The sequence below is a fragment of the Ascaphus truei genome, chromosome 3, assembly GCF_040206685.1.
Source record: "Ascaphus truei isolate aAscTru1 chromosome 3, aAscTru1.hap1, whole genome shotgun sequence".
Classification (NCBI taxonomy): domain Eukaryota; kingdom Metazoa; phylum Chordata; class Amphibia; order Anura; family Ascaphidae; genus Ascaphus; species Ascaphus truei.
In genome coordinates this window covers 339,106,228-339,133,966 of record NC_134485.1, presented here as the reverse complement: position 1 = coordinate 339,133,966, position 27,739 = coordinate 339,106,228, and the positions used below count along the sequence as shown (strand labels likewise).

General features: G+C 39.4%; 1 protein-coding gene across 5 annotated transcripts in view; it reads left to right on the top strand.

The window, feature by feature from the left end:
- The window catches only part of SCN8A (sodium voltage-gated channel alpha subunit 8), a 165,207-nt gene extending 144,856 nt beyond the window's left edge, over positions 1-20,351 (top strand). For all 5 annotated transcript variants that reach the window (XM_075591650.1, XM_075591645.1, XM_075591649.1 and 2 more), the window contains 4 exons: positions 4,139-4,276; positions 5,445-5,549; positions 14,207-14,477; positions 17,878-20,351. In XM_075591650.1, the coding sequence (XP_075447765.1) occupies positions 4,139-4,276; positions 5,445-5,549; positions 14,207-14,477; positions 17,878-19,025 (1,662 nt within the window). In that variant the 3' untranslated portion in view covers positions 19,026-20,351. The remainder of the gene's footprint in view (positions 1-4,138; positions 4,277-5,444; positions 5,550-14,206; positions 14,478-17,877) is intronic.
- Positions 20,352-27,739: the final 7,388 nt, after the last annotated feature.

Below are 27,739 nucleotides of genomic sequence, written 5' to 3'. Positions count from 1 at the left end.
ACAAGTGATCTGGGAGACAGGTTCCATCCTTTCAAGGTGATATTGACCCAAACAGCAAAGGATCTCTGGGTACTTCAGGTAGTATCAGATAGTTTTATCAGCAGCCTCCACTTAAGAGATTTTTTTCATACAAAGTAGAAATAAAAGTTGACGGCTCTGCAGGATAGCATTCAGAAAATTTTACAAGACAAGTGATCAAGGATGTACTGTACTGATAGATCAGCAAGATTGCCGTCTATTCCAACCTTTGTATTTTCCAGAAACAGGAAGAAACATTTTGTCCAGTATTAAATTGGAAAGATCTATATGGATATATTAAGGCAAGACATTTTAAGATAGAATCAATGAGTGTGACAATATGGGTAACCAGGATCTATAATAAAGGTCAAGCCCATTTTGGTTACCCATGCTCTGTGTGGAAGGGTCCCAGAGAGTTAGCTCTTGGACCCAGTAACATTGTATGATCACATTGTACTTTGTGTAATAAAACTATTCCCCTCCCCCCCCCCTTTCCGGGCATGCCATCAAGCAGGGATTCCTAGTGTATGAGTTTCAAGGGGGGTTTTCAGGAGGAACCGTCGGCAGAATGTGCCTAGAAGGTTGTGGTCCGGAGTCCGGAGATCAATGGGAGTCCTCTGGGGTGGCACTTGTTCTGCCAGACCTGGTGGAGCCTGCCTAGCGGGTGGCATTTAGATAGCCAGAGAGAGAGGTGGCAGGCTTGCGCATGTCTCTTGGCTATTTCGGATTTCCCGCTGACCCGGCTTTTCTAGCTGGATTGGCTCTGATTGACTGCTTGGGAAAGTTCCCACACGTTGGTTTGCTGCTCAGTTTTTTTTAATGAAACTGAAAATACTATAAGAACCTGTGAGCCAATCAGATTGGAAGTCCCCGGTTGTAAGAGCACGGGCGGGCTTTTCAAAGTTGATTCTGGGTGAATAGCAGAGCAACCGGCTTCGATTTCGAGCTTGAAAAGTCCAGCTTTTTGGGACAAAATTCTCAGAAACGAACGTTGCGGCTGGGATTTTTTGACGATTTGAGTCCCAGGAGATTGGGGCTGACTCGCGGTCAGGAGGGACCAAGTTCTCAGAACAGAACGTAGCGGTGGCGTATGGAATTTTATGCCGATTTGGGTTTCAGGAGATTCCGTCTCGGTCCGGGTAAAATTCTCCCATAGAGTTCCCTACACCTAGGAAAGTCTAGTTTTCAACCCCACTCCCAAAGTAAGTGTGTCTTTTTGTCTGTATATTGTGTTCCATTGTGTGTAAGTAAATGTATGCTGAAAAAATTACAATTTATTTAATTACATTGTTTTGCTCAATGAATGATCCCGGTGTAGATAACCTGGTCTCCCGTGACAATGAGATCAGCTATAAAAGTCGATAGACCTAAAGGATGCATACCTACATGTACCCATCAGTCTGTGACTCAATAATACAGAAGATTCTTCATTTAAAGTTCTGATTAGCAATTTTAAGCACTCGCGTTTGGTTTATCAGCTGCACTGAGAGTATTCCGCAAGATCCAGACCATTTTAGCAGCATATCTGAGACAGATTAATCTTTGTGTTCAATATCTTGACAACTGGTTGATCAAAGCAAGTTCACGGGAAAAAGCATTACATCACACAAATCAAATGATCAAGTTCTTACAGTACAAGCTCCAAAAGATCAGATTTCTCAGGCTCGAAGCAAAGATAGAAAGGGTACAGTATTTCTCGCTTCAGAAAGGAAATACCAGATCTTATATCTATCAAATCAGTTGTCACAGGTCGACTGCAATAGCAATACAATGCATGTTTCTAGCAGATTTAATGGTTTCAATGATGGACGTATTTCATTGGGCGCGTTTTTCATATTGGTCAATTTAAAAATTAATAACAGAGCATGGAACAAGGATGCTCATGATATGAATATCTACCAGGTCCAGACTATTCCTCAAATGGTGGGCACTTCTTAAGAATCTCTCAATGGAAACAACATTAATCAACCATTCAATAACATTTGATAACAGGCCAGACTTTTATTTACAGGTTATTGAGCCAGTCACCAAAACAAACTTGGAGTTTCAAGGAATCACAGCGATCTGTAAATGTCCTAGAATTGAGAGTTGGTGGGTGGGTGGGTGACTGACATGACTGACTGCCTTTGACTGCCTTGACTGACTGCATGGGTGGTTGACTGACTGGTTGACTGACTGAGTGACTGGGTGGGTGTGTGACTGGGTAGGTGGATGGGTGGGTGACTGAATGACTGACCTTGACCGGGTGGGGTCTGCTTCCTTGCCTGCCAGATGCTTCCCCCCTACCGCTGCCCGGGGCGGGAGGTGGGTGGGTGGGGGAATGCGTGGGCAGCTGGGGGGAGGGGGCGAGACTGGCGAACTAATTCTGCCGGGGCTGAGGCGCGCGGGGGAAGCTGGGTTGGTGCGCGCGGGTGAAGCTGGGTTGGCGCGCGCAGGGGAAGCTTGGTTGGTGGGCGCGCGGGGGATGCTCAATTGGCATCCCCTCTGTCCCACGTTTGGAGCGCGGGGGAGTGGGCCCACAGACACAGGCTGGACACCCTGCTTGCCCTGCGCATGCTCGCTTGGACCTCGGCTCTTCGCATGCACGGGGAATCGCCGCCATTTTTATATATATATATATATATATATAACGGGGCCGGGCCCCCTGACTCACGGGGCCCAGGACGCCAACCCAGGCAAACCCCCCCTGTTGGCGGCCCTGATCCCACCCTCTGCTTTCTTGGGACTGCTTTGGAATATATCCATGGTGATGTACTGTCATGGGGAGATGCTAAAAAAAATTCTCACCGATAAATTAATTTATTGTCGTTGTTTCTAGATAACCGTGCATACTTGGTTTCTCTCCCTTGTCTTTTGGCAGTGCAGTGCCTTTTTCTGCCTTTTCTACTTTCTCTTCCTTGGTAGTCCTGGTTTTGTTTTTTTGTTTTTTAATTTGGCACGCTTTTTTTTTTTTTCCTATTGTATTTACTTGCACAAGCTTAGCAAGACATACAAAAGGGGTGTGGAGGGGAGTACCTTTATACATCATTACTCTGTCAGCTGACCTGCATCCTACCTCCAGCTGGAAGTGTCCTCACACACAATGGTGATACACTGTCATAGATTAATTCTTTTTTCATAGTCTATCGATGAGAAAAAATATTTATTTTTATTCTTGAATTATCAGAACACAGATATTATCTATTTCAAACTACAGTATGGACTCTGAGTTTTTTTCTGGGCATTCCAATTAACATTCTGATTATGAATGCAAAACACCACCTCTGTTTATTTCTCCACTCACTTTTCTTCTCCACTTCTGCTTATTTGTTTACTGACATCACCAGTAGTGCAATAAAGATTATGATTCAAAGAGTGGATGTGAATTTAAACAGGGGCGAAGTGGACGTTCTAGGAACTGATCTCTAATTTTTCTTTTAGGAAAGTTAATTTTGTTCTTGAATGAAAATTCCTATTACCAGCACTTTCATACTAAGAATGACTAGCATTTGTTTATTCCTTCCCAACTAATTTGAAAGAAGATGACTACTTTGTATTGATTGTGCTTTTCTCCAAACGCTTGGCCTTTTTCACAATAATGTACAGTATGTATTTTATATGATTTGGTTTCACAGCAGTTATCGGTACCATCGCTTTAAATGATCAGGTTAATGGCCCTATAAATAAGTCTTTAAATTGATGGTAATAAAAATATATATCTAAAAACGTACGTCTTATTACACTAGAGTGCGAGCTCACATAAATGTCACACGGTTCTTCTTTGTACTGCAATTGTAAATTACATAATTTATCATTCTGAGAATTCTAACGTATGCAGATGCATATCACTGTTACTATGGCCTCGTTCTAGTACATGTGGTACAAAAAATATGAAAAATACCCTTTAGGTATAAATGTTTACCCAGTGACCAGTTATAGGACACAATTTGCATATGATTTATGATGGCAAAAATACTATACTGAACATGTGTGCAATGTTTAAAGGTAGATCTTGTAATACCCTGGTAAGAAACCAAATGTCCAGACAAATAACAGGCATTAGGTTAGTCCTAAATTTGTACCATGTATAGGTTTTAAGAATTATTATATTGTATCTTAACCCTATCTCTGAAATCTGTAGGTCCATCAACAGCCAAAGTACGAGGATAACATCTACATGTACATTTACTTTGTAATCTTCATCATTTTTGGCTCTTTCTTCACCCTCAACCTGTTCATTGGTGTCATCATTGATAACTTCAATCAACAAAAGAAAAAGATAAGTATTTTTATTAGTTAGAGAGTTGGATTGATTAAGGTTAAAATAATATTCTTTTTGAGGGAAGGGGTGTTGATACGGAAAAAAGTGAGAAACATTACACATACATACATTTTGAGATTAAGATTTTATGGTCTCTAACCGAGAATCCTTTCGCAGCTAGAGTACAGTATTATCAGTACATTCTATCACAAAGGATATCAGCACACATATTTTATGCCAAGTAACTTTAAACAATACTATAGGCTAAAGCTGGAAAATTCCGGGCATTATTGAAATCCCTGCTCTCAGATTGGTTAAAATTCCAGGCATTATTCATTCAGTAATGCCCGGAATTTTTGGCAGCTTGCAAAGTGTTTATTTCTAGCCAACCAGGTTTTCCTTTTGTAACAACAGCTCTGAGACAGGGCAGGGGACTGGTCAGGAGGCAGGAACAGCTCTCAGACAGGGCACGGTATTGGTCAGTAAACAGAAGCCAGGCAGTGACTCCTCCCCCTCCCTCCGTGAACACAGCTCCATGGATACAATTGAGTTGAGGAGGGAGAGAGTGTGTTTGTAGCTGCAGTTTCTGTCTATCTAGTGTGTGTCTGTATCTGCTGCAGAGTTTGTGTGTGTCTACTGCTGTGTGTGTGTGTGTGTGTGTGTGTGTGTCTGTGTGTGTGTGTCTGCTGCTGTGTGTGTGTCTGCTGTGTCTGTGTGTCTGCTGCAGAGTTTGTGTGTAGCTGCAGAGTTTGTGTGTGTGTGTCTGCTGTAGTGTGTGTGTGTGTGGATATAGATCTGCAGTGTGTGTGTGTGTGTGTACACACAGAGGGGGCGGCAGTGTGTGGATATAGATAGCTGCAGTGTAAGTGTATATAGAGGTGCTTTAATGTATTTACCATTTTATTTTAATTAAAAAAATCTATTTAACTATGCAAAAGGGTCTATTATTTATGAAATAAGCCTACATTTAGCCTTTAATAGTAATAATCCCCTCAGAACAGGGTATTACTGGCCAATAATGCCCTGGCTAAGTTAAAGTCCCTCTGATTGGCCTCGGGCCTTCAACTCTTATTGGCCAGTAATGCCCTGTTCTTCAGGGATTATCACTTAATTATATGGTACGTAGTAAATACTGTCCTTTTTTTTTTTAAGACCGGTTGTAACCAGCTTTTTTTCCCCCCTTCACTTTGGAGGTCAAGACATATTTATGACAGAAGAGCAAAAAAAGTATTATAATGCCATGAAGAAATTAGGCTCAAAGAAACCTCAGAAACCCATTCCCAGACCATTGGTAAGTGATGTTTTTTTTAATTTTATTTTTAATTATTATTATTAATAAAGTTTAATCTCTTCTCCCCAAAACAGTGTCTGCTCTGCACATCTGCTTAAATCCATTTCTTGGCTTCCCATCAAATTCCACATCACCTGCAAGCTTCTCCTCGTTTTCAAGACTGTCTTTACATTGCTTTCATTTCCTGTTATGCCCCTGCTCTTCTTTTGTGCTTTGCTCATAACTTTCTCCTTTTCACCCCTTCTACCACTACTGCTCTCACCTAAAATATCTGCCCCCGATCTGTCAATTTCCCTCACACTCCGTATATGCTACGCCATTGGTGTGCAACCGGCGGACTGGAGCCGCAGGCAGCCTGCAGGGGCTTTACCTGCTGACACTAACTGCTGTCCATCCCAACAGACTGCTCTCTCACTTTTCCCAAGTACAGAGGGAGCGGGGGCACAGATTATACATTCTCCCTGGGCTGCGGTAATGACTGCACTTATAAATACTGACTCGCTCCTGTCCATTGCTGATAACGAAATCCTACTGTAAAAACAGGAACAGGACAGAATTCATCAGTGCACTGACATTAAGCAACTGATTGTAGGGGAGAAGCTCTTACCCGCGGGTGCAACGTTCCTGTTAAATGTGAATTGGGGAGAGCAATTCTAAGATACAACCCCCCCAACCCCCATGTCACGCTCTCCATCAACACACACACACGCGCATGCATATATACATACATACATACATACATACATACATATAATCATCTTCAGCGCTTGTCAATCCACTGCTTTATAACGGCCTTCCCAATGATCTCCCATGTACTGCTGTTGCCAGCCTCTCCTCCATGTTGCTCCAACAAATTTTCTGATTCCAACCTCTCATCTTATTTTTGGTAGTCATCTTGGTCTCTTAATTTCCTTTGGAATCCAGTTGAGTAACATCTTTGTCCAACAATGTTATTTTCATCTTGCGATATGTCCGGCCCACTGCCATTTTAATTTCCTCACCCTTGTGATGATGTCACAGACTTTGCTCTTGAACCCATTCATTCTTTTTCCTGTCTCTTCAAGTAATACCCAGCATACTGTACATTTCTCCATACTACTTTGAGTTATCTGAAGCTTATGAATTATCTACACATTTAGGGTCCAAGTTTCACATCCATATGGGAGCATAACAGAACACCCTGGTTAAAAACCTTGAGGCACCGTGGAAGGTTAGATAGTTACATAGTAGATGCGGTTGAAAAAACGTCCCCTTTATAGATTTAGCAAAACAGAATTAGGTGAGTTCAGACCTACTCCTATGAAAAAATGCATCAGTAACACTATATAACTTTTAAATACCTTATGGTGATAGGGAAAGGGAATTGGCTGTACATTTATGAAAAACAAATACAGAAACCCTACTCTCCTCCCAAATTGGCTTGCAATTTATTAGTTAACTTTTACGTTTTCGATTTTAAATCTTATAATATATGAGTCCTTTAGTTGCATCTTTTGATCAAAAAAAATATTTAAGTCTGCTAACCCCGTCAAGGTAAACTAAATTGACCAGATACCTACACTTCACTGTTTCAAGAGAAGGTACTGTAGCAGGCTGGGACTGATCAGCAGAACAGGAAATATGTGTGAAATGTACCCAAAGGGTTAAATAAATGAAGCATTTATGCTATCTGTGGTTCAGTGCAATTAAAACTAGCAAAACCCAGACATATAATTCCCTCAGCACTATGAAGGAAAAGTGTGTGGGTGCACAAATGCAGACAGATTTCATGGGGGCCCAGAACTAGAGTTTCAACCAGAGCCCCCCCTCCATGTTAGCGGCCTTTCAAGCCACCCCCCCCCCCATGACACCTCACAAGCCCTGTCCTCTCTCCCCCTCTCACCCTGTATTTTTCATTCCTCCCACTGTCTCTTACTCTTCCTCTCTCTTCTTCACTCCCCACTTCCCTCTTCCACCCCTCTTCTCACACAAAATACAAAACCACCCCCCGAAACACAATACCACCCCTTTGCCCAAAATACAATACCTCCCCCTCCCCCAAAATGCAATACACACACAAAATACAATACACACAACACACACACACAAAGTACAATATACGCACAAAACACAATACACACACAGCTACCTTTGGGGTGATCTGAGGCCTCACGTGCCCCAGCTCTCCCCAGTTGCTGCCAGGCCTCTCTCCCATGCCGGTTTTCCCTCTGTGCGAGGCCATGCCTCTCTCCCGCAGGTGCGCGCCGGGAGCTGGGTCCACCTGGGAGTCACTCTTGGCTTCCGGTGCACGGCGGCCTTCCCATTCTTCATGGATTTTATTGTTTTTGCCACTTTTGGAAGGACATATTGTATATCACTGGTAGCTCTTCTTGCTCTTCCTCTGCTGGATTATGCCCTGTACTATCTGTGTTCTAGTACAATTTTATGTAGAAATCCTAAAAACTCTCTTTGATAATGCAGTCTTTTATTTTTGACCCATCATCTTGTTAGAGTGCAATGATTTGCTTCTTCCCAACCATAAGTCACTAATTAGTCTTCTTTAAGCTTTTGTTATGTTCACCATACTGTATCACAATGACATTTTCTTACATCTTCAGTTATACGTTTGTGGATCTTTTTGCACAGCTCTGCATATTTAATTCTTGATCTTGCGTCTTAGGATTGCTTCATTTGTTGTCGTCTCCTCGGTAATTGCTGTGTCTCCTCAGATAATCTTATGATGTTTTTTGTTTGCGATTTGTCCATTTTTTTCTGTGCTTTCAACTACAAAGTTTGCTATTTAGTGACGTGCACTCAAAGTAGATTAATGCTGAAATAAATAGGAACTAGTATTGGTGAATAGACAGACAGAGACCTAAAATATCACTTTTAATAAATCAATGAAACGCCTTAAAATCAGTCATAGCTGATGCCTGTGGCTAATTCAAAAGCATAGGTTCAGTGAGTGAGGGGATGGGACTATATGTAGCTAAAAAAGTAATTCAGTGTCTACGTTACAACAGAACTTTCTGAGAACGTCTGCGCTCTGAAATTTCTGTAGTAGCTTGTACTAGATGTTGGGAAACATCTTTTTTGCAGAGCTGCATTTTCATCATACAAGGGTTGTATTATACTGTACATTTATTTCACTTTATTCACACAGTGGTTGATAATTCAAATTGACATAATATCACTGGTTCACGCTGTTGAGTGCATTATTTGCACTTGACATTATTCTAACCGTGTCTACCTTACGATGATAACAAGTATTGAACAGCTCTGATGTAAAATGAGATAAAAGCTATGGGGGAATGTCCTCCAGTTTCAGTGCATCTGAGTATGGGATCTTGAGAAAAGGATGAATAACAAATCTTGAAACGGACCCTGAAGTGAATGAGTGGTAACAAAGAGCTGAGTAATCTTGATTGTAGAGCTCATTCAGAGGTTACCTGCTGCCAGATGTATATCAAAAGAAACCCTGCCTGAACCCTGCCTGAACCGACCGGTACATCCCTGTGCCACCACGTTGTGCACCCACAATAAATATTTTTTTTAATTTCAACTGCTTAGCCCCGGATCATTCATTTCTGGACCGGCTGTGCTCCGCTTTCCCCACGTGGACTCCCACCTGTAAAATGAGATAAGAGTATGTTGATCTCAAAGATCATGTAACTTCTACCTGTAGGCAACAATAAATCTTAAGATAAAAGCCCAATGTGTAACTGTGTATGAGAAACAAAAATGCTGTGTGGGCACCAGAAGGTATTCAGAGGCACAAACTGCCGGGAGAAATGAGATCTCCTGTGACTGTCTTCTGTACCGCCAGAGCACCTGTCACACACCGCAAAGAGCCCATGCTGAACAGCGGAATTGAAAACGTGCTTGTTTAGTGATGCGACTTCACATGACTACTGCATCACTAAACCCTCCCCTTCTGACTCAAAGAAGGGAATCTGATCACTTAATTTGTTTCAAATTAAGTCATAACCAGACTCTTCTCTTTTGTTGTTATTGCTTTGCAGTAAACAATTCTTCATGAGTTCTTCATAATTGTTTGTTAATGTTGTACACATGCATTTCGAGCAAGCTGAAGGGATTTTTCAGTTCTGGTAGAAATTCTGTGCTGCTGTTCTTGTTGTTTTTTTTAATTGTTTGTGTTATATTTTTAATCGTTTTTCTTCTTTCCATCTTCACACTCAGATGTAATATACAGTGCTCAAATAGGTGATCACTCCTTGTGTAAAACCAGTTTAGGACTTTGCATTCTTCAATTACATGTTTCTTGTTAGCTAGGATATACCCAATTTTATTGTTGATACCATTGGGTCTATTTCATGTTTAGTTTTCTGTTCAAATTGTTCATGAAGAATTAATTCATGATGTACTGTACAGTAGACTTTTCCATGTAGAAATGCAAGTTCTAACAATCTTTTTTCCATGTTCATTGATATATACATATATCAATGTGTATATGTGTGTGTGTATATATATATTAAACAAGACAGATGTCATTCCAAGCAAATTATCACTATTCAAGATGCATGCTTCATAAGATAAATATATGCAACAACTGCTTTCCCGAAAGCGAAAAAACAGCACTCAAAGGTATACCAAAACAAACAGTGTATTAACAACAAAACATCAGCACATAAATAAACCAACGTTTCGGTCCTCTAGGGACCTTCCTCAGGGTTAGTACTACCCCCATCCCTAATTCTCACCTTTCTTATCTCTGTTTTAACACCCCTCCAGTGCCTCTCTGTTCTTTATTCTTCCTTTTTTTTTCTTTTCCAATCCCTGTCTAAGTCACAGAAACCTTTGTTAATCAGTATTGCTTGACCTGAGGAAGAGAGGAAAACTCTCGAAAGCTTGTCCTACTGTATGACATAAATTGATAGTCCAAATAAAAAAGGTATCACCTAATACAAAAACAAATGTAGTAGCGCCAGGGTATTGGTTATTATAAACCCTAATAGTGACTAAAATCTAATAGTGAACTAAACTGTGTTTCATATAAGAAAATATATCTATATCTATAATAAACAATCAATAATAACAAAAATTATCTATAAAACAGTGAACCTCACAAAAATAAATTAAATGTGTATATGTGCAAAAAATGTGAAAAAAGAAGTAAAAAGTCCAACCAGTCCTTTTGAATCAGTCAATGAATATGCTAGATAATTGGTGCTGGTATGGCGGTCTCCGGCTGCTCTCAAATTGGATGAACCACATCCAAAGGGTACCTAGAGGAGAAAAAGAAGAGAGTGCACGCCCCATAGCGCAAAATAGTACATTTAATATTGAAAAGGAAGGGGAGGGAGGGGGGGAAGAAATGCACTCACAAGAGTAAAAATCAAATCAAGCAATTTGTGAATAAATCACCACCATCCGGTCTCTAAACAGCAGACGTCCGCAAATGGAAGCTCCCTCAGGGCTGCATGGAAGTAGTAGCTGCTCACAAGAGGCCAGAGGTGTAATTCGCCGTCAGAAATCAGTCTGTAGAAGTCCCAGATATCGCCTCTCAAACTTGAATGGCCGCATTGTAATCTCGCGCTCAGTGCGGCCTCGTGTGCAGCGTCGTGATGACGTAATGGCGCGATCGATTTCCCCCGACGCGTTTCGTCACCAGAAGGCGACTTTCTCAAAGGGCTGATAGTGAATTAACGAGGATCTGTATCTTTATAGCCAGTGGGTTGCCTAGCAACCCGTAATTAACAAGGGATATGTTTAACCTGTTAGATTTTTCTCAAACCGAGAATCCCATACTAAACGAATGGAATAGTCACTGGCACAAATATACAGATAACTGTATAACATAGGACACATTATAGGATTAATCAGACTACTAAAATAAAGCCATAAAAATAACAAAGTAAAACCAGAATATTAGAATTACTGATAAAGATTATGTAAATGATTCTATAAACCAGTATCAATGAAGAGGATATACATATAATAAAAACCTCAATTGGATAGCAGTATATATAAACTTGTTAGCACATATACATATATTAAAACAAAATCATTAAAAACAAATATAAATAAAAATACAAATATATATATATATATTGAATACTGCAAATACAACCGAAGATGGATGGCAATAAACAAAATATTTCAAATAATAAATAACTTAATTTCAATATTAATAAACACCTACCAACTATTAGATTCTAATGAGCTATATATATTAAGTGAGGAATAATCACAAATAGATAGTACAAACCCAAAATATGGATAGCATTATATTAATAGACCGTTTGACGAGAGAGAGATAATGATGATAAAGAAGAGGCCCCAAATAAATTATTGAATATAGGTTAATATAACATTGAACAGTATTAAAGAGGCCTAAGGCGGAAAGAACGAGAAGAGAACAACTGACCATAAATAAAAACATGGGGATAATAAGTCCACTATATCACTGGATATAACAAAAATAATATATGTATTAAAAAACGTATCATTATATAGTTATATAAATGTATATATTAGGGGAAAAAGAAAATGAAAAGGGGGGAGGGGGGGAAAGAGAAGAGAGGGAAGAGGGGAAAGGGGGGGGGAAGGGAAGAGAAAGAAGGGGGGGGAGGGAAAGAAGGGAAAAGGGGGGACGGAGGGGAAAGGGGAACTATGTGGCATGTCTAAGACATGCAAATGAACATACAGTAATATTTACAGTTGCTTTATGCTTTACTGTGGAGGGTTTTTGTCACTTTTTTTTTACCCACCATAACCTTAATGACAGTGGTGATTACCTAGTCTAGTCTCAAACCTGCTTTGCCATTAAGACCAGCCTCACACTGATGATACCATCAAGGTTGAAACATGTATGTGAGTAGGTCTAATGGCTTTGCATCTCATCCCAGCCTCTATCTAAAAGCTGTGTTTAAAACAGCATGCATTGGCTTGAGGATTGGCTTGTGTAATACGAGCTTGAGACAAAAGGTGGCACTGAGTGCTCATTTGCATGTCATTTCCCAGAATCCCTTGCGGCAGTGGAAGCGCTGTATGCTGGGTGACAATGGGGAAAGACAGGGTTGCAGACCTGTCTAAGACATGCAAATGAACATACAGTAATATTTACAGTTGCTTTATGCTTTACTGTGGAGGGTTTTTGTCGCTTTTTTTTACCCACCATAACCTTAATGACAGTATATATATATATATATATATATATATATATATATATATATATATATATATATATATTTGTATTTTTATTTATATTTGTTTTTAATGATTTTGTTTTAATATATGTATATGTGCTAATATGTTTATATGTATACTGCTATCCAATTGAGGTTTTTATTATATGTATATCCTCTTCATTGATACTATGGTTGACCTAGGTGTCACTTGTATGTCGATTGGTTTATAGAATCATTTACATAATCTTTATCAGTAATTCTAATATTCTGGTTTTACTTTATTTTTATGGCTTTATTTAGTAGTCTGATGAATCCTATAATGTGTTCTATGTTATACACGTATCTGTATATTTGTGCCAGTGACTATTCATTTAGTATGGGATTCTCGGTTTGAGAAACATCTAACAGGTTAAACATATCCCTTGTTAATTACGGGTTGCTAGGCAACCCACTGGCTATAAAGATACAGATCCTCGTTCATTCACTATCAGCCCTTTGAGAAAGTCGCCCTCTGGTGACGAAATGCGTCGGGGGAATTCGATCGTGCCATTACGTCATCACGATGCTGCGCACGAGGCCGCACTGAGCGCGAGATTACATTGCGGCCATTCAAGTTTGAGAGGCGATATCTGGGACTTCTACAGACTGATTTCTGTCGGAGAATTACACCTCTGGCCTCTTGTGAGCAGCTACTACTTCCATGCAGCCCTGAGGGAGCTTCCATTTGCGGACGTCTGCTGTTTAGAGACCGGATGGTGGTGATTTATTCACAAATTGCTTGATTTGATTTTTACTCTTGTGAGTGCATTTCTTCCCCCCCTCCCTTCCCTTCCTTTTCAATATTAAATGTACTATTTTACGCTATGGGGCGTGCGCTTTCTCTTCTTTTTCTCCTATATATATATATATTGGCCCTGGTGAGCGCTCAAGGGCTGCACATGCGGCCCTTTAATTATATCATACCCCTGTGCTAGGCAATATCTCTTGACACTTTCAACTGTGAAAACACATTTGAGCAAAGCATTTCAATAGATTTGACTCGACCACATCTCCAGACACCCACAGAGGCACTTAACCATAGTGTTCAGGCCACTACACTACTTCCTTTTCTGTGTCAGTAAGCCTCCTGACATACCACACCAGCTCTCTGGCAGGGATTCCTTTTCCTATTGTTTGCTTTTGTTTATTGCACTTGTTGTATTATAATTCCCTGTCATCTATTTATTTTCTTAGGTGCTATGTACAGTACCAATTGGTGCTATAAAAATATAACCGTGCATACAGGTATCTTTATTTGTTTTAATGTAAATTGATGCATATCTCCATGACTCAAGCACAAGAAGCAACTCTTAAATGAATGGATTGGAAATTGTGCACTGTAAATGCTAATGTCAGATAATACAGAAAACCACTCCAGAACTGACTTTTTACTTTTGTGTACTATTATCAATATTATTTTACATAAATGGTGCTTCTCTTGAGGTCTTGTGATGTTAAAAAATATATTTTTTTTCCCCCCCCAAACAGAATAAATTCCAAGGGGCAATCTTTGACATAATCACACAGCAAGCATTTGATATCCTCATTATGATACTCATTTGCCTCAACATGGTAACTATGATGGTGGAAACAGATGACCAGAATGACTACACCGAAAATGTTCTGTACTGGGTTAACATGGTTTTCATTATATCTTTTACCACGGAGTGTATTTTAAAACTGTGTGCATTGCGGCATTACTACTTTACCATCGGGTGGAATATTTTTGACTTTGTTGTAGTAATTCTTTCCATAGTTGGTAAGTATTTTTAGAGCTGGCACTTATATTGACTAGAAAAAAAAGTTTTTTAGATATTGTATTTGCCCTATTAGCAACTTATTTTAAACCTATCGCCATGGGTTGCATTAAGTGATATAGAGAAGCACAAAACTAAAACAAAATAAGCTTCTCTGTGCAGCTTTAAATAAACGATATCTAGAATATCGTGTAAAAGTGTTAGTGGAAAAATATAAAGCGCAATAGAGTGCTGGCACACAATGAACTTATACTAAGATTGACCCAGTGGAAGTGGTGTGAAAGGGGTTAAGTGAACAAATCACTCACATATGTCTGCATAAAGATGGTCTGATCACGCGTGACTCTCTCTTAAAAAACAAAGAGGAGTACATAGTATAATACAGTTTTAATGCACAAATGATTAGATTCAAGGGGGATCGACGCACTCACATTCTCCTGAAAAGTAAATCACAATGAGTGCTTTAAGGGCGTACACTCTGGGACTGCCTCTGGAACCGAAAGAGTCACGGTGTAAGTCCCCGTTTGCCGCCAGGATACTGCGATCCACGTTGTTCAATGGCGACAGTCAGCACTTCCGCCTGTGCTGCAGGGTACAGTGGCTCACGAGGGACTGGAGTCTTCCTCACCAGCTATGGAGTCTTCAGAGGGCCAAAACCCCTACGTGTTTCGCCTATTTTCCAGTTTGGCTTCCTCAGGGGTTGTGGGGAAGCCAAACTGGAAAGTAGGTGAAACGCGTAGGGTTTTTGGCCCTCTGAAGACTCCATAGCTGGTGAGGAAGAGTCCAGTCCCTCATGAGCCACCGTACCCTGCTGCGCGTGCAGACGCGGAAGTGCTGACGGTCGCCATTGAACAATGTGGATCGCAGTATCCTGGCGGCAAACGGGGACTTACACCGTGACTCTTTAGGTTCCAGAGGCAGTCCCAGAGTGGCGAGAGTGTGCCCTTAAAGCACTCATTGTGATTTACTTTTCGGAAGAATGCGTGTGTGTCCACACCCCTTGAATCTAATCATTTGTGCAATAAAACTGTATTATGCTATGTACTCTTTGTTTTTTAAGAGAGAGTCACACGTGATCAGACCATCTTTATGCAGACATATGTGAGTGATTTGTTCACTTAACCACTTTCACTGGGTCAATCTTAGCATAAGTTCATTGTGTGCCAGCACTCTATTGCGCTTTATATTTTTCCACTAACCATGGGTTGCATAGCAGAAGTTTATAATGCATAAAATGTTTTCAGTATGTCACAATAAATTTACAGTTACAATGTTCTGTGTTAAATATCCTGTAAAGTCTGTACTAAGGAAGAGATAAACTATTCTCAAGCATGGGAAAGAGAGCCTCATAAATATTGCATTTCCCCAAGGTCCTGAGAGACTGGTTCTGGGTTGTTTCTTACTTGTAAGACCCTTGCTATTTGCTAATCAATCTACCTGAAGAGGAGATGATTTCAAATAAAAAGAAATAGCAATGAACAGAACAATAAACACACAAGAAAAGGACACTTATATTAAACATTTTTGTTTAATCAACCCTATGCCCTAAATCAGTTTTTTTTTTTTTTTTTTTTTTGGATTCCAAATAAAAATTGTGTTCACATGCAAAATAAGTACTTTTACTGTACATGTGCATGCATTGTTTTGTACTAAAACTTGGTGTGGCTGGTGGTCACTATGGAGAGGTTTGAATATTACTGAGGTATAATAAATATTCCCTTTTATAAAAGGTGCATTTCCGCCTAGGTTTTTGTTGCTGTTTTTGTTTTTGGTGCGAAGCAGGGAGCCTCCAGAGATAAATTCAATTAATTTCAATTCCATGGGCCCATTGCTTCCCTATATACAGTACATACCTCCGAAGCAGGGCCAGTGCAAGGGTATTCGGTGCCCTAGGCAAACCTTTAGCCTTGCACCCCTCCCCCATCACAGTTAACTTTCATTTTTTAAATGTTATACTCCCCTTCTCTCTCCCTCCCCTCTGTTCTATTTCTCTACCTGTTCCCATTCTCTCTCTCCCACCCCATTCCCCCATTCTCTCCCACCCTCATTCTCCCATCCCCTCCTCCTTCCTCCCCATTCTCTCTCCTTCTTCCCCCTCATCATCTTCACCCCTCTCATCATTCTCACCCCACTCCTCATCCTGTCACCCACCTCATCATCCTGTCACCCCTCATCTTCTCACCCCACTCATCATCTTCTCAAACCCCCTCATCATCCTCTCACCCCCCTCATCATCCTCTCACCCCCCTCATCATCCTCTCACCTCCTTCATCATCTTCTTTCACCCCTTTTCATCCTCTCGCCTCCACATTCTCTCACTCTTTATCCTCTCTTTACTCTCTTTCTCATTCTTTCACACCCCCCTCCTCATCATCTCACCCCCCCTCCTCATCCTCTCCCACACACGCCTTATCCTCTGTCACCCATCTCCCCCCCAAGTTAAAATTCCTTACCTGGCTGTGGAGTGGAGGAGGTCCTCCCTGCGGCAGGCATTGGAAGTGGTTACTTCCAGGTCGCACAGCTAGGGCGGGCTCCTCTGCTGTAGCCGTAAAGCCACACACTTCCTTCTCTGCTCCTGCTGCCCTACCTTCTGTCAACCACTTCCTTCTCCACTCCCGATGCCCGACTATCCTCTGCTGCCCCGCAAAATGTGATCACCTAGACCAGGCCTGCACAACTCCAGTGCTCGAGGGCCGCAAACAGGCCAGGTTTTCAGGATATCCCCACTTCAGCACAGCTGGCTCAATTAGTGGCTCAGTATGAATGAGCCACTAATTAAGCCAGCTGCACTGAAGTAGGGATATCCTGAAAACCTGGCTTGTTTGTGGCCCTCGAGGACTGGAGTTGTGCAGGCCTGACCTAGACCTAGCACCAGCCCTGGTCTGAAGATGAGGCCGGTAGCAGTCCCGGCTGAACATGCAATATGGCGGCTCAAATCTCTTGCGGCACAGGAGCCAACAGGAAGCCACAACGTCATCTGTCACAGCTTCCTATTGGCCCCTTGATGCAGGACCTTTAAACATGAAGGAGATAACACCACCTACGGAGAGGAAGTGGGGGGTCCCCAGAGCTGAAATTAATGCGGTTCAGCTTTGGAAACCCCCTGCACCCCACCTATCGGGAATATTATTTTTATTTATTATTTTAAGGAACTGTTCCTTTAACTAACATTAATGATTTTTTTTTAATTATGTTTCTAAAGTGGGTGCCATATGTGTTTTTTTGCTACTAGTTTTTCTGACTATTTTCTTTTGGTAATTTTTGCACAGATGACTATACTGTAGGTTTATGTTATTTCTTAATTTAGTCTTTGTAGTAGTTTGCGTATTGTAACCTAGAAAAAATACGTTTATTTACTTTACAAATATTCTGTTGATTAAAACTATAATTTCTTTCCCATAGGTATGTTCCTGGCTGATCTGATTACAAAATACTTTGTGTCACCCACTCTTTTCAGAGTCATTCGATTGGCCCGTATTGGCCGTATACTTCGCTTAATCAAAGGAGCCAAAGGAATACGAACCTTGCTTTTCGCCTTAATGATGTCATTGCCTGCCTTGTTCAACATTGGCCTCCTCCTGTTTCTGGTTATGTTTATATTTTCAATATTTGGGATGTCTAATTTTGCCTATGTGAAGAAAGAAGCAGGGATAGATGACATGTTCAACTTTGAAACATTTGGCAATAGTATGATCTGCTTATTTCAGGTCACTACCTCTGCTGGCTGGGATGGCCTATTGTTGCCCCTCTTAAATCGGCCACCAGATTGTGATCTTAAAAAAGAGAATCCTGGAAGTCAAATCAAAGGTGACTGTGGAAATCCCTCTGTTGGAATATTTTTCTTTGTAAGCTACATCATCATCTCTTTCCTGATTGTGGTGAATATGTACATTGCTATAATCCTAGAAAACTTCAGTGTAGCCACAGAAGAGAGCGCTGATCCTTTAAGCGAGGATGATTTTGAGACCTTTTATGAAATCTGGGAGAAATTTGATCCTGATGCCACACAGTTTATCCAGTTTAGCAAACTGCCAGATTTTGCAGATGCCTTAGAGCATCCTTTGCGACTTTCTAAGCCAAACACTCTTGAACTCATTGCCATGGATTTGCCTATGGTGAGTGGTGACAGGATTCATTGTTTAGACGTCCTCTTTGCCTTCACCAAGCGTGTACTTGGTGAGAGTGGAGAGCTGGATATTTTGCGACAGCAAATGGAAGAGAGATTTGTGGCCTCTAACCCTTCAAAAGTGTCTTATGAGCCCATTACTACTACGCTCAGGCGCAAGCAGGAGCACATATCAGCTGTTATTATCCAGCAGGCTTACAGGCGGCACTTGGCAAAACGAGGATTTGTTTGTAGAAAGCCTTCAACTAAACTGGAAAATGGAGGAACAAATATGGACAAGAAAGAGGGCACCCCATCCACTGCATCTCTTCCATCTTATGACAGTGTAACTAAACCCGAGAAGGAGAAACAAGAAAGAATAGATGAAGCAATTAGAGCGAGAGTGAAAAAACAAAAATCAGGGAATCTAAGGGTTGAAAAATAATGTACAAATTTCACATTTGCAAGCAAAAGGTTGTTTACAAATTTAATAAATATATCAATGCAGATCAGCTATGGAGACACTTACCTGAAGATCAATACCAAACAGTCTGCTTATTGTGACATTGTTGCATCTAGAGCAGTGACCCACCACCTGTTTTAAGGACTAAAATGAGGCCCTTCTACAAAAGGATTTTATATTGTTGGGCAGGTGGATACTGCATGTTCCCCATCAATCAATGCAACTTAGGAGAAGCAAACCGCTGCAAGTAGTGGTACAATTCCAGAGCAGCCAAATGGAGTTTATTTTCTCATATTGATTATGAAAATCAAAAAGCACCACTTAGGGGTTTGTTTATGCAAAACTATATTTGCAATGTTACATTAGTTAAGCAGCAAAACAAAAAATAGGAAAAAAACAAATATGGCATAAAAATACATTAAAAAAAACCCCCAAAAAACATTAAGCCCATGTCATATAATTGTCACAATTTATTTGATATATCTGCATAATTTTCTACATGGGCTTCATGTGGTTTGGGAGATGGGAAATCAGGTTATTCTCTTTGGACTGAGGGGCATTTGCTCAGGCCGGTTCCAAAAAAAAATTGTGCTCGTTCAATGCATAGAAATGACTTGCATGATGGCATGCTGTGATCAGGAATCATGCATGAAGAATCATAACACAAAACACAAGTACTCTGTCCACTACAGTGGAAAAGCCATAAGTCTGAGGCACTCTACTGAATACTGAACACTGTATTTGGAGGCAACCTAATATATACCCTTCACCAATATTTACCAAATCTTAAAACTTTTACACATCATGGTTAGGGATTAAAGCAGACTGAACGATGTGTGTATGTTTATTAAAGTTCTTTACATACCGTCATTGTTGCACATACAACAAACAAATGAAACAGAAACTAGTTGCTGCTCAAGGTTTTCTCTTATGGGATAATGAAAACAAGAATAGCTTCACTATACTATGTCACTGTAAACCAAAATCTAGGGCTTATCGAATTCTATGTTTGTATTTTGCAATATTTTTTAGTCTCCATTCTGCAGAGGGCATATGTTTCACAGGAGAAAGGAAAACCTGTGATCTTTAGAAAAGTCGTTCTGGGGCTGAATTTAGGAACTGCCATTTGCATTTGGTTGGTAATGCCTATCAGTCATTGTTCTTTGTATATGCAGAGTTTGGATTCTTACACGGACATTCTATTCCCACTGGGGCAATTGGCGACCGAGCACTTTAATGCTGCATGTTTTCTCTTACTTTTCTAGCCACAACAATTTGTTATTTAGCACATTAAATGAAAACAACGGATTCAATCTTGACAGCCGCCAGATGTGTCATTGTGGCAATGGCAGTTGTGAAAATGCAGGGTATTTGTTTCATGTTTATAAGGTTTGTAATGAATGGGGAAGCATAATCTTTACTCATCTGTTTGCTGTTTGTTTGCATCATTACCAGGTTTTGAATTGAATGTAATTTACAAAAGCTACTGTAAGTGTATTCATTTAGCCTGAAGCTTTTGAGACCCTTGAAATTCAGAACGCTTTAAACTACTTCCTGTGATGGCTGGCCAGTCATCTGTCTTTTACATAAAAACATCTTTTTGAAAGGCTGGGTTTGAACACCTTGTTGATGCTACAGAAACTTTATGCAAAAAAAGCATGCTTTACTCTGAGTTTTATTAGCTCCTGCTCTTTAAAAATCTATAGAATTATATGGTGTAAGAAGAAAGATGTGAGTGCGGACCAAATAATTGGCTGTTATTCAATCAACACCAGGAATGCATAAAGACATTACCACTGATGCTTTCATACTTTTGAGTTTTAGATCACCTAAAACCACACCTTTGTGCCAAGTTGGAACATCTTAGTCTAAATACTATGTGACAATTGCAGTGACATCAGTGAAGCTGATAAACATGGAAACAGAGATGTGGAAAAGGAGCCATTTCTACCTTGACAGAGTAGATGTTCCCATTTACTGCTAAAATAGAATATCTTAAAACAAATTCCATACATACCGTATGTACATGCTCTGTTGTAAACAGCACAAAAAAAGCTGAAAAGTGTGGTTCAACTTTTTAAGAAGGTATTAAATAAATGCTGTAATATATCATTTTATTGGCATGTTTTTTGTAAATACAAAAAAAAATACAAATTAAATAGAATGGCCTCTGGCATATATGCCATTGTCATCTTTTTTTATTTACATTTTTTTTAAAGAGGATGTTCAATGCTTTAAAGCAAATGTATGTCCCTGAACACAGACACAAACCTTATTGCAAATGGTCTTTTTCTTGTTCAAATGTGCAATAAATGATGACCACTTCTATGCAACATTTGGCTGACCTTCATACATAATGTAAGGTCGTAAGAAACTAGGATAATTCATACGCACTTATAGGTATAATCTAATGCTTAAAGCCGCAATTCCTCCTATTAATTTTATATATTTATTTTTCATATTTATTTTTCACAGAACTCACACCAGGGTAGCTAATCTGTATTTTTTTTCCCCCACATTTATTTAAAGTTTTTTTTTTTTTTTTCATTATTGCAACCATATTCTCCTGAAAGTAGTTACCGTTTCAGTTGCCAGTATTTTAACAATTCCCACCAAATCAGCCTTGGTCCCGCTGGCCAATAGAAAGCTGCAATGTCATTGGGGTGATGATGCTTCCTATTGGATGACCATGGAATTCATCTGGTCCAGAAACTAAAGTGGTATGTATCTTGGGTCCTCCGGGCTAAAATAGCATAGTTAATCTCCGAAAAACTCCCATGGTTTGATTTCTGTTTTGGGAAAGAATGCAAATTGGGGGTGGGGGGGGGGTGCAGATTGCTGCTCTTGATAGGACAGTGAGTGTTACAATATTTTCAAATCAATTTACTTTGTGTGTGTGTATATAATCTGGTCTTCAACAATGTTCCATTATTACATAGGTGAATGATCCCAATACTTGACTCTTACTTTTAGAAACATGTTGCCCAAACAAATGTTATTTGCTAGCTTTGTTCATCTGAAGTGTAGATAGCGGAGTGACATCACCAGCAGAATAATGGCAGTTAAAAGGCACTGAGAAATTGATGTCTTACATTTTCGTATGCGTTAATTTGGTCAAGGGAAGGGAGGATGACAATTAAGATTCACTAAGTAAAATCAAGTAGCAGTGCATTTCGAAGTCTTTGAGGCAGTTTCTATCAAGCCCACTGTTTTTTAGCTAACCTGAAAAACCTCATCTCGGCAGATGGAAAGTCGTAGTATGCAGCTTATCCTCCCTACTTCTCATGAGCCTAATGAGCTAACAATATTGTGATCAAAACGGTAGGATGTGCACATGATGGGAAGTTCTTTTTCCTACGTTCTACAAGTCAAACGGAAGAAAATGGGAGAGGATGAGAAATGACGACCAAATAAAATAAAAAATTTAAAACCCACAAGAAATATGGTGCATTAGAGCCACATTCAAAGTTTTAATTGTCTTTACCATTTGTTGCAACAAAGTGTTAACCTATGTAAGAGACCAATAGTAAAGATTAGTAGTGTATTAGCAAAATGCATGGTGGCTGATGCTAATCTTACCCAAACATGACTCAATTACATTACTACTATAAAGCCAAAAGGAAGAAAAATAAAAGTTACCCTTTTTACTGTACAAAAAAAGGTTGTCTGCTGTGTCCCTTTTTTTGTCAAGAACATGTTGTCTTTGTCAACTCTCTGCCTGTTCGTTGTTTTTGTGCCCTTGAAAAGTTTTTGTTTGCTTTGCAGGTGTAAAAAAGAAGATCTAAGTGTTTGGAAATTAAAACTGCATTACATTTAAAGTGTGAAAATACTAATCAAAACATCTGCGATTTGATAGCATCGCAACTCTAGATACTTCAAGCCATTTGTAATCGTATGGGAATGAGCTATATAAAAAGTCGCTTGCTTTTCTGAGCTAAGGTGTTCCCCCATGATGTGTATAAATAGTAAAGTTAGGTGACAGCGTATTTTATTTCTACTGCCATGATTGGAGTGAAGGTGTTTTCATTGTTTACAACTATTATCATGCCTGAAGCTTCAGCACTCATCCAGCATGCACAATTCTTCCATGCACAAAAGAATAAAAAGACAAAACGAAGTACCTCTTGCTGTATGTAGCTCTACATTATTTCAACAAAATAAAAAATAAATCTTTCATCTGTAATAAAACTCACAATTATTCTTTACCCACTTTATTTATTAAAGTTCGGTATTGTAACTAACTATCTTATGTTAAATCTCCATTTGTCTGTTTACTATAACTATACTGTAACTTAAGGAAACATGTTTTAAGTACTACACTCCAGGCCATTGTATCACAGTAATCCAACTTCTCCTATGCTGCAGAGAACTGTCTGAAAGGGGCCTTCTGGTTCAACATATCAAAAATAGAAAAGTAGGGTAAACCTAGTTTAATTGCAGAAACATTTACAGTCGTGAAAAAGAAAGTACACCCGCTCCTCTTTGAATTCTATGGTTTTACAAATCAGGACATAATAACAATCATCTGTTCCTTAACAGGTCTTAAAATTAGGTAAATACAACCTCAGATGAACAACAACACATGACATATTACACCGTGTCATGATTTATTTAACAGAAATAAAGCCAAAATGGAGAAGCCATGTGTGAAAAACTAAGTACACCTTATGATTCAATAGCTTGTAGAACCACCTATAGCAGCAATAACTTGAAGTAATCGTTTTCTGTATGACTTTCAGTCTCACATCGTTGTGGAGGAATTTTGGCCCACTCTTCTTTACAACGTTGCTTTAGTTCATTGAAGTTTGTGGGTATTTGTTTATGCACAGCTCTCTTAAGGTCCAGCCACATCATTTCAATTGGGTTGAGGTCTGGACTTTAACTGGGCAATTGCAACACCTTGATTCTTTTCTTTTTCAGCCATTCTGTTGTAGATTTGCTGGTGTGCTTGGGATCATTGTCCTGTTGCATGACCCAATTTCGGCCAAGCTTTAGCTGTCGGACAGATGGCCTCACATTTGACTCCAGAATACTTTGGTATACAGAGGAGTTTATGGTCGACTCAATGACTGCAAGGTTCCCAGGTCCTATGGCTGAAAAACAAGCCCAAAACATCACCCCTCCAGCACCGTGCTTGACAGTTGGTATGAGGTGTTTGTGCTGATATGCTGTGTCTGGTTTTCACCAAACATGGCGCTGTGCATTATGGCCAAACATCTCCAATTTGGTCTCGTCTGTCCAAAATACATTGTTCCAGAAGTCTTGAGGTTTGTTCAGATGTAACTTTGCAAACCTAAGCCGTGCTGCCATGTTCTTTCTAGAGAGAAGAGGCTTTCTCCTGGCAACCCTTCCAAACTTGTTCAGTCTTTTTCTAATTGTACTGTCATGAACTTTAACATTTAACATGCTAACAGAGGCCTGTAGATTCTGAAATGTAACTCTTGAGTATTTTGCAATTTCTCTGAGCATTGCACGGTCTGACCTTGGGGTGAAATTGCTGGGATGTCCACTCCTGGGAAGATTGGCAATTGTCTTGAATGTTTTCCACTTTTGAATAATCTTCCTCACTGTAGAATGATAGACTTTAAATTGTTTGGAAATGGCCTTATAACCCTTCCCAGATTGATGGGGAGCAACAATTGCTTCTCTAAGATCATTGCTGATGTCTTTCCTCCTTGGCATTGTGTTAACACACACCTGAATGGTCCAGACCAACAAACTGCTAAAACTTCGTTTTTATAGAGGTGGTCATGCTTGCTGATGATCAATTAATCAAGGGCATTTGATTAGCAGCACCTGTCTGCTACATAGCATCTTAATTCCCATGGAAGCAGTAAGGGTGTACTTAGTTTTTCTCACACAGCTTCTCCATTTTGGCTTTATTTTTGTTAAATCATGACACGGTGTAATATGTCATGTGTTGTTGTTCATCTGAGGTTGTATTTACCTAATTTTTAGACCTGGAAAGGAACAGATGAGTGTTATTATGTCCTGATATGTAAAACCATAGAATTCAAAGAGGGTGTACTTTCTTTTTCACATGACTGTACATGTTTCAGATCTCAATAATAAACATGTAAAACTTTATCTAAATTTAACTGAACTTTCACTCTTGTATTATTGATTAATAACTTGTCAGTTTTGGTCATACAGTAATTTTGTTGCTACTGTATATTTTCCAAAAAAAAAGTGTTGCAAAAAAAAAAAGTTTTTGCAGTTTTTTTTAAAGAAATTGCAAATATATGTACAGTAATTTACTACTTTCTTCAAAACATAGTTGACAGTCTGTAATTTATGGCCTCTAACTAAACTATTGGCAAATATTAGTTCTCAGTTTACATTAAAAAAAAAAAATTACATGCATAATAGTGTTTCTTTCATTTTTCTTTTGAGAATTTAATTGCTCTTGCCATTTTTGTTTTTGTTGTTGATAAGGTCATTACTGCAGTCTTCACTACTCCATGCTTTTTAATGCTTCACAGAAGGCATGTCCTAATATTGTATTACAGTATTTAAAACCAGAGACAGAAGATGAAACACAGAGCCCAGTGCAACATGTATGTTTTGTAATATTGTATTATTTAAACGGAATTGTTTTGTTTTACCAGTATTACATTTTTTTTTTTTAATAAAATACTATTGGTATGGAGGTTTTTACGATGAAAGGCTAAAGTTGTGATTTTGTTTCCTTTTCCATTTTAACAGGTGAAATCTATGAAAATCTATTTTCTTATAGCATTAGAACCTTTTCAAAATGATGAGTGGCTACCCTGTCCCTGAAAAATACTTTCCCAACCGGTTATATTACACAACATACAGTATAGTATGTTGGATTCAGAGGAGGTTATGCATTCTATTGCAATAGTGCCAAGGAACTGTTGCATGAAAACTCCAATTGCTGTCAATGGGAGTTTCTAGTGACGGTGCCCCGATCTGCCTTATTCCAGTTGAATGAGTAACCCTTATAACAGAGGGTTCCATCGGCAGGTTTGTGGTATGGATTGATCACTTAATGTTCAACCCAAGGGGATTTGGGTTGTTTTATTGAGAATCATTACTCATAATGTATTAACATACTGCTTATTTTTTATGATATTGACCTGCTCTTATTTCCTTATATTAAAAAAAAACTATAGAAGTTTGAAATGTTGATTATAAAAAGATCATACACTAATTCTGGAATGTAAGTGAATTATTTGGTAAGAAGTAGAATGGGTGCAAAGTTGCATATCAGATATGTTAATACTGTATACCCATAAGTGACCATCTCTGCATTTTATACTGTATGTTGTATATTGTTCCAAATGCAGAAAACAGCGGAATCTGAATTCTTTTCAAGATGTGATACCGTCTATGCATGAGACACCTGTGTAATTGTAAAAGCATTGCACTTCCTCCTCTTTGCCATTTTCCATTCTATCAAAGAAAGGTAATGTCTGATACTATAAATCTTTAATTGTAATATCTGTGGGGGGGGGGGGGCATGCTACAAATGACTTTGTATGATTTGAAATACCAAAACAATGTTTTAAAAGTCCTGTAAACGACCACTTTGTTAGGTATATGTTTGTCAGAAACACCAGATCCACATAGAGCGCTAGACGATGGGTCCCCAAACCCGTTTTCCTGCTATGTTATAGCTGCCACCACTGAAAGATAACTGGGGGCGCTAGAGAATATATAACCAGCTTTTGATCCTATTAGTCTTTAACACAACTTTTGCCTCCTTCCCCTTCTCTGTTGACCTATGAAAGGGGACTGACTACCCAATCTGACCTCTAAGGACTGTAATGCTCCCAAAATCAGGGGCCGCACTCAAACATTATTGAGGGTTATATTACTGCATGGGGTTAAAAAGATCCAGGAATACAATTTCTCTAATTTGACATGCAATAGTCGGGCTGACCTCTGCTGCTATTCCTTTGTAACGAGGCACAGTGTATATACCTTGGGAAACCACCTAGGCACTTTACCCAAAAGGATCTAAATAAAAACTGGTGGGGGGTGGGGGGGAGTCTCCTAACTAGGTACCAGTTAGTATACTAGACAATCACCTTGAGGAACAGCCTGCAGGCTCACAGAGAAATATCTAATACCTGAGCAATTCCAGTTTGACAGATTAACAACTCAATAGTAGTATAAAGCATGAGCATCTAAACTCTTCTGAAGACCAGGTATAGCCATGCTAAAAGGCCAAGGACAAATTTAATAAACCATAATAAAATGGTATAAATACATAAGTAAACAAACTAATATAAGAAATAAGACTCAAAGGTAAGGAATATAGTAAACAGTACACAGATAAAACACAGCTAAGAAACTGCCTATACAGTATAGATTGAAAACCAGGTAGGCTAAACTAATACCATGTGGATATTTTTCTACATTTAAGCATTATAATAGAAAGTTAATCTGTGTCCACCAGTCGCCAGTAATGCAGCCAGGTCTCAGCCCCCAAGGTATGCATTCAGGTTAGCTTGCAGATCATGGTGGTGATTATGTGCTCTGTGGAATTATTGAAACAACTGAACATCTAATTTAATACCCTCTCAGTGGCTGGCCAATGTATTGCCTCCTGTCCAAAGTTCTGGTCTTTGAGGAGGCACATGAATGTGGTTAGATGGCCCACCTCTGAAACCCAATTTCCAAAGCTATAAAAAATTGAGAGCCCTTTAAATCATTTCCTGGGTGATCTG